This window comes from Echiichthys vipera (assembly GCF_963691815.1).
Source record: "Echiichthys vipera genome assembly, chromosome: 14".
NCBI classification, from domain to species: Eukaryota; Metazoa; Chordata; class Actinopteri; order Perciformes; family Trachinidae; genus Echiichthys; species Echiichthys vipera.
This window is the reverse complement of record NC_139839.1, coordinates 16,889,323-16,897,813: the sequence shown is the minus strand read 5'-3', so window position 1 is coordinate 16,897,813 and position 8,491 is coordinate 16,889,323. Positions and strand designations below refer to the sequence as shown.

At 40.9% G+C, this 8,491-nt stretch overlaps 1 protein-coding gene across 1 annotated transcript; it reads right to left on the bottom strand.

Moving 5' to 3' along the window:
* Positions 1-654: 654 nt before the first annotated feature.
* Positions 655-4,321, bottom strand: LOC310956272 (uncharacterized protein). Its single transcript, XM_083926454.1, has 2 exons — positions 3,201-4,321; positions 655-3,028 (listed from the first exon to the last, which is right to left on the bottom strand). Exons 1-2 carry the CDS (start codon positions 3,919-3,921, stop codon positions 2,082-2,084), a joined length of 1,668 nt encoding a protein of 555 aa, XP_083782580.1. The 5' UTR covers positions 3,922-4,321; the 3' UTR covers positions 655-2,081.
* Between the last annotated feature and the right edge of the window lie 4,170 nt (positions 4,322-8,491).

Sequence of the window (8,491 nt, the reverse complement as noted above, 5' to 3'; positions counted from 1 at the left end):
TATACAGCGGAACTACGGTATAGCTCAAAAGGCTGAGACGATTAACGCTCTGCTGTTAACCCCGATGCAGCAGTCGTGTCACATCATCAGGAAGAACATCAGGAAGATTTTTAATAAGATTATATATCATTACATTGCATGTTAGGATACTGTTGTCTTTAAAGCATGTTACATTTTCTTTTTTCTTTAAAGTCGTTGTTGCACATTTACTTTTCCACAAATGTTAACCCTCATTAATCCAGATAAAATGGCTAAAACTACATTCTTATGTACAGAAACAGCCAAGTGGCGATCAATACCAGCGGAGGATCAGATATGCACATGCGAGCACCAAATTCTGTCCGCTAGCCATTTCTAGTGACTGGTTGGTTACAATAATACAAGTCCAGGAAAGGAAAAGCTTTCTAGTCATACAGTAGCAGCTTGGACGAATAAACGGAATGCTAAGATGTGGTCCATGAGAGAGAAATGATAATACAGACTCAAGAGACGAGCTGTTGATCTGGATGCATGCTGATGCAAACTGGCTGTGTCCTCTTCCGATGACTGAACAGATAAATGACCGTGTGGACATCTTCAAACTTAAATATTCTTGACACCGGTGACTTCAGCTTGACTAAAAACATTATGACTGTAACTGATGAGGGCTCTGGATACACAGAGGACAGCAGGGCTTCAGAAGGGGGGGGGGGGGGGGGGCGCACCATCGGCTGAAGGGGGAAACGGCTCCATGCCTCACACACGACAGTATAGTCAACATGAGATTTTAGATTTTTAGCTTACAGATGACCTCACTGGATCAGACTTCAGGGCCATGCTACCCTCTTCAATTTAATGACTCCACTAGGAATGGTATTTTTGTAGTCATTAATTACTTGAATACAGTGGTGACATCCGTGGCATTACAATAATATTCGCAAATGTGCTTTGGTCCCTCATAAGCACCAGATATTTAATGAAACTGCATCCACTTGTCCAACCAGATGACTAATAAATGATCTAGTTTGTGGCAGATAATTAATACTGCTGTTAAACTGGCAGTCAGTAAAACATCTTGTATATAACATATTCTCTGGATATTCCCTGCTCTTGAAGGATGAACTAAAGTGAGAATATCCAGTGTTTGGACAGTTTAATCATCTGTTCCAGCTGAGTGAAATGAAGCTGCGCATAAACAGCGTGGTCTCGGGCGTGACATCCGCAACATTTACCTGACCAGAGGTCGACTGATAGTGGATCTTTAGAGGCAGATATAATAACAAGTCTTGGGCAGGAAGAAGCCTATAGCTGATTCATTTGCCGATTCAAATCTGACTTGACCATTTGTTTGAGATAATAAATATTGTGTGAAAAGCACCCCTACTCAAATATGATCACATTATCAAGATTAAAAAAAAAAAGAGTACTGTCATATTTGCTTTAGTCAGAGATGTCCAGCTACATCATGTGCATGGTCTGTAATCGTGAATGCCTGTCCACACTTGAAGCGTGAACCAGCTCTGTGGATCCATTTCTATATATTTGCGCAACTCAGTGTGTTAAAAAAGCATGCCTAGTCAGGAACTGAAGAGAATTTAACAGTCATAATGTAACAGTCTGTCTTGACCAAAATTCAGGTGGGAACTATTTTGAACAGCAGCAGCAGTGACTCGGGTCATGGTTTAGTGTTCAAGGCACTTATATTTTTAAAGTGAGGAAACAGCTCCTGCCCACTTCTGCCAATTTCCCAAATTATTGCAGGGAAGTTAGCAAACCTGCACTTCCCTGTGCCAAGAACAACCTGTACGCTCCTGCTGCTGCTTGATGAACGTCTGGGGGAAAAAAAATACTTGTTGTTGAAGAATGTACAGTGGAACGGTATTTTTACATTGAAGAGTGAAAAGCATGGACTTGACAGATATAGACGAAGCTCCAACGCTACAGTAATGTGTAGCCTCATTCTTCACTCCAACAGCATGGAACAGAGATGACCTTATCCATCATGTTTACAAACTACACAAACACCGTATTCCATGTTTTTTACCTGGAGTGGGTTTTGTGGTAAGAATACCAACAGACACCAGTTCCCCCTTTAATCGTGCCTACACACAGTCCACAACCGAGCTGTCATCCTCCTCAGCTCCCCACTCCCCAAACCTCATCTGAGGGGACGGAGCTGCTGGATGGAGGCTGTTAATGTCATCCATGGCATCTGGGTCTGTGTCATCACTGGCACCGATCCCCATGTGACCGCCTTCCTCCCGGTGCGTGCGGATGTGCTTCCGCAACGCCGCGGGCTCCTTGAAGCTGCGGTTGCAGAAGGGGCAGCAGCATGGCCTCTCTCCGGTGTGGATGAGCTGGTGGTGTTTGAGGTGCTGCAGGCGGCTGAGGCGCTTCCCACAGATGGCACACACGTACGGTTTCTCCCCAGTGTGTGTGCGCCTGTGTTTGCGCAAACCGTCCAAGTGGCGGAAGCAGTTTCCACACTCAGAGCAAGAATATGGCTTCTCACCTGTGTGTATGCGAAGGTGGGTTTTGAGCGCCCCTGACTCGCGGAAGCGGCGGCCGCAGACTGCACACGGATAGGGCTTCTCTCCTGTGTGGATGCGGATGTGCTTCTTCAGGCTAGAGATCAGCCGGAAGGTCTTTCCGCACTCCAAGCAGTGGTGAGGCCGATCTACAGAGGGATCCACTGCTGTGTCGGGGGCCGAAGGTCCTGCAGAGTCCTCTGCTCTGCCTGGTGAAACACTGTCTACTCTGCCGACTCCAGAAGTCCTAGCCAACTGTTTCTGCCCATCAAGTCCGCCCTGCTGCAAGGCACCGCCGCAGTCTCGCACAGGTCTTTGGTGACGCAGGGGGTGAGTAAAGGAGCGTTGTGAACCTCCCTCCCCTCCAACTTCAACGTAGCCAAGGTCCCCATCCCCGACTCGGTTATCATCACGCAAACCAGGCTCCTTCCTGCTGGGCTGGCCAGAGCCTGAAGCGGATCCCTGCTCCTCTTTAACCTCAAACCTGGATCCTCCACCTGGCCCCTGAGACTGCCTCTCATCTAAAGACAAAACAAGCAGAGACGGGTAACGTAGAAGCATTACTATATCACATTAAATCCATATATCCATTTTAAAGCAAGCTATTGATGAATTTTCTTCAACTCAAAGTCAAAAGTCAAAGGAAACCCAGAATATACAGTTAAACACACACGGTACACATTGTATATTTACCTGATCTGTTGGAATCGGAGCACATATGAGATGCGTTGGAAGCAAAGGAGTCCAGAGCGTGGTTGGTCACGGAGCCATCTGGTTGGATAGAAAGCTGGCACATTTTGTAGTCATCTCTCGGCTCAAACCCATGAAGCGAATCATCCACAGAGCCACCGAGACCCAAGTCGACACCAGCTCCGTTCACATTTCGGGCGTTCTGGTGGTCCCTGTCCAAGCCTGACGCCATTGACGCCATGGAAGACAGGGATGGAGCAAAGACAGACTGACCGATTGACTGAGGTCCAGTGTATGAGATCTGAAGCTGGTCTATGAGCTTCTGAGCACTACACAGACAATCCTGCAAAGTCTTCAACTCCCTCTCTGACACTTCAAGGCGCACTTTGAGTCTCTCATTCTCTTGCTCCTTATGTAGCAGCTCTTGTTGAGTCTCATTGAGCACAAGCACCACTTCGCCCAGGAGGGTGTCCACCGCAGCGGACATGGCGGTTTGAATGGTCGGGGCGAGGCGTGACTTCAGGGACGTCACGGTCACGCTGCCATGCGGAGCTCCGTATGCAGCCTTGTCCGCTTTGCGATCATAACAGGACTCTACCCCCCCGGTCCTGTCGGGAATGTTGATGATACTTTGTTTACGGTTCCCACTGTGGACTGAGCCGTTCCCGCTATTTGAAGGAGAGGAGTCCATGCTTCCAGCATAGCCTGTCCTCCTGGAAGTCATGATTTCAATTCCGTTAGCTCGCTTTAATTTAGTTAGCCCGCTTTAATTCAGTTAGCTCACGTTTACAGGCTGTGCTGACGTTTAATGTGCAACTAAAAACAGTAAAATGTCAAATGAACTGGGTTAATAATGCGAGTCGTGCTGCTGGGGTATGTTGGAGCAGTGAGACTCATTAGCTGTTTAAGTAGAAACACTGTGGTGAAGTGTGAGCTGCGGCTCTTTCACGGGCCCGGCTCCGCGAGCTAACATTAGCCTGTTTTTAAACCAACAACGCCCCTGGGTCAAATACGTACTCTTGTGAACACTGTTGCCCCTGCGGGAGAGACGTGTCGAGGGTCTTTAACGGCGTTATTCAAGTCCGTAAGTTGTTGTTCAGAGACTTTGATACCGCGGCTCCTCAGCAGCGACTCACCATCTACAGCTTCTGTCGGCGGAACTACAACGCTGAGGCCTGTCGCGCAGCAATGACGTCAGGCTCTGCACAGGGTGTTCACCGTTCCCTGGGCGACGACTTGAAGGGGGTTTCATTTTTTTTTTTTTTTTTTTAATGTATTTATTTTTATTGAAAATATCACTATTAACATTTACTAACATGTTCCAGTGTTATACACAATACCAACATTATTTTTCTAAATGTAGAAACAATAATAACATAGATTAAAATGTACAAAGACAGTAAAACATAAAAAACGGAATGAAGAATAACAAAAACATATGGGGTCTGCTAAACTACGAGTTAATTAGAAATACGAAAATATTTTTTTGGTAATTTATTATTTTTGATATTTAGGTTTTCCATGGTGGTCAAATATGATTTAAAATCTGAATCTTTAAAAATATAAAAGAAGGGTTTGTTAAGCCAAATACTTGTATGGGCATAGACCTTTTCAAAGATGTAAACATAAACATTCCAAAAAAGTTTATTATTAATTTGTTATTTATTTCCTGTTGCAGTGTATGTGAAAGCAATGGAATCCTGTTGAAAAGTATTTTGCGAAGACAATGATCAAATGAATTATGTAAGTTTCAGTTTTGCCAGATATTATCCATTGTTAAGATTTAGTAATGAAACCATCTTTCTTAGTGTTACATTTTTTATAAAACATTTTGAGAGGTACTTCTGTAAATCAAACCAAAAAGAAGTAACATTAAAACAATATACAAAAACATGTTCAAAAGTCCCCCCTCACAATCACAAAAGTACATCTGTTATTGACAGTTGCAAAGTAACGACAGATAGCAGCTTTAGCGGGATAAACCTGTTTACAATTTTAGTTTCATAACTTCAGCAGTTCATTACAAAGAAGCCAGAGTAGTGTGTTTTTTTTCCCTTTTTGATTAATTAAATTACCTCCTGCATACCAAGCTATTTTTGTTTTGAATAAATATTGTATATCGAAATGCTTTGAGGTATTCTTTTCATTGAAAATGTATCATAAATAATATAATGTTCTCTGTAAACTCCACATTCACACAACTTTTCTACTTTCCATCTAATATGAGTCTGATCTACTACTGTATAATTCAATCTCATCTTTCGGACATGCACATGGTCAATATTTTGTCTCTAACAGGCAAAATAGGGTAAAATGGACACATTCCTCCTCATTATTTTAGATTTATTCTCCTGATATTCAGTCAAATCCCTTTGCTCCAGATGGCCAGGTAGGTGGACAAAATGACATCTAGCCATTGAAACATTGAATTGATCCCTCGGACTAAGAAAGAAATAATAGCTTTTTCCTTTTTTTAAATCACTGTTAAGCCAGTATGGAAGACCACATATATCAAGTAAAATATTACATATCCAGTAAGATAATAAAAACATGGAATAATGACATATTATACAAATGAATTAATCAAAAAAAAAATAAACAGACTAAATGAACTCAATGAAATGCAGTAAAATAGAATAATTAAATCATTTACTCTGTGGTCCTCCATAGGCAAATCCTGTCATGTTTTGTAGTGTGTAATTTGTGATTATAATTATCTTTTTAAAATCCATAATTATTTACATCCTTTTTTTAATCTATTTTGCAGAATACAGGCTTTTGTTGCATGTCAAGAAAAATATTGTCATATGGCTTTATACTGCACAATTCAATAACATGCAAATTAGAATAATACACAGTGACCTTTTGAGAAATCGTGGCAGTCACTTGTTTCTTTTATTCAAGCCTGACTTCATTATGTCTGACAAATGTATTTACCTTAGTAGTACGAGCATAATGGGCTTCTTTAGCAGCCTGCAAGTTAAAATTCAGGGCGGGAATTGCTTCAAATTTCTCAACAGTGCAGCAGCCATTTGCAGAGAAAAGCTGAAGTTTTCCTCTTTTCAAACTAAAAATATACTGCCAGGGTTCAAAATCTAAAGTGCGCGCAGGTCATCGACCTCTGAGGGAGTTGTACAAACTCTGAAACTGAGGGAGAAGATAACAGTTTATTCTGCTGCAGGCTGCTGCTGCATGTATCATAAACTCCCTGATGCTTCACAGATGAACCTCTCATTGTCACAGATCCATGAGAACTAATTAGTGTCCCCCACACCCAGTTGTGTAACTGAGGAAACACAGACCTCGCCTGGCTCCTTGCTCAATACACCCTTATTCGTGTTTTTTTGTCCAGTGTTGCCTCTCATCAATTTAGGCTGTAGGAGGCACTGTGGCTGCTTTAATAATGAATGATACTGAGGCCAGGTCACCCTAGGATAGTCATCTCATCTGCCTTTGGAAAGACTTACTGGAGCTCCCTCTTCAATGATACAAGCTTGTGTAGAGCTTGGCTTGTCCCATTTGCATTTTTATTTTCTAACACAATTAGATAATTTCATCTCACTAATGCATACAAATCCACCCTTTCTGACATTGATGACAGCTGTTCCTTCTGTAAAAAGACAGAGAACGTATCATCCATTCATTTTAAATGAACTGTCCACTTTCATCACCTTTTGGAAAGATTTGGAACATTTTCTTTTTGCCAAAACAACAGTTAGGTATCACTTTGAAAATGATTATTTTTGGCTCCTTCTCGCACAATAATTCATTTAACATAATTCATTTCTTTATATTACTCAGTAAATTTCATACACTTAAAGTCAAAATGTCCAGGGCAACCCCTTCATTCCCATTATTTTTTATTATATATATATTTTATATATTTTGAGTCTCTGTCATATGAATACAACAAAAAATGTTTATCAGCTAAAGAATTTTATTCAAATTACATTCAGACAACTTGTCTGCCATTATAACTTGACCTAATGTTTGGCCTTATATCATTTTGATGATTGTCCTTTGTCATGTCTTGTAATGTCTGTCGCTTTGTTTACAAAAAAAACAACCAAAAAAGCCTTTGGACTGACTCCTCACAAGCATGAAGAGCTCCGACATGTTTAATTTGGTTTTCTTTTCCCCCTTATTGTTAAATCATTGGCCAAGATACACCACTGAACACTGCTTGCAGAATTCATTACATTATAATTTAAAAAGTGTGGCCTACTCCCTGTAATGATCTGTCCCACATATCGTTTTATCCATCTTATTTATTTATCTAGCGACATTGTATTTTCCTTGTAAATGTGTTTGTATTCATATGGGCTATTGTATTTAATGTTTTTTGTTTTTAACATGTGAGGTGACCTTGGGTTTTTAAAAGGCGTCAACAAATAAACTCTATTATTATTATTATTATTATTATTATTATTACTCCTGCAGCCACTTAACAGCAGCGGGATCTTTTAATGATGAAAACAAGTTTTAAAAGTGAACTAAGTACAGAAGAATCTTGTTATTTCTCATTTTATTGACGACATCTGCCTCATTCACGGAGTGTGGGGGACAAGACTGGCAGGTTATTGCTGTTTTCCCCCGAAAAGCATAGCTCATGATTGATTTTACCACTAATTTGTGAAATTTGAATTATCGGGCCTACAGTCAATTAGTTGCCATTATCGTATCTTACTGTATGTTAGCTATAAATCACTGACCCCTTCCTATTTCTTCTGTAGATCTTTTGATCCTACAGGATTTTATAGTATCAATTTGGGCTGTTTTCATTTCACATATAAAAATAACTTAATCCATACGCGCTCGTTTCTGATGAAGAAAGCAGATCCATCCCAGCCACGCAGGCGGTGGGGAAAAAGTGACGCGGTCTGTGGCAAAGAGGGGCAGTGCATTGTGGGATTATGTAACATACCATCTAACAGTTACCATCTGCTTGACTTTGTGTCACTTCCAGAGAAATATTTCTTAATTTCCAACTCACTCATATTGAGTGTCACACTATCTTTGTTCCTATGAGCTCTTTAAAAAGTGTGTGTCACAGTTTCTCTTGTTGTGGATAAACTCTCCTTCAACTTACTCACTTTATAAACGTGAATTATTATGAAATAAAGAGAAAAATCAAGACTTTTTCTCAGTATTAGATTCACATATAATACATAAACACATTCCTATATGCAAATATATGCATCTCCTTCACACTTACACACCCACACTCACGCTGTGTTGGACCCGAACACATTCACTCAGCCAAAAATGCTCATGTAAGACAGTAAGAAAATACA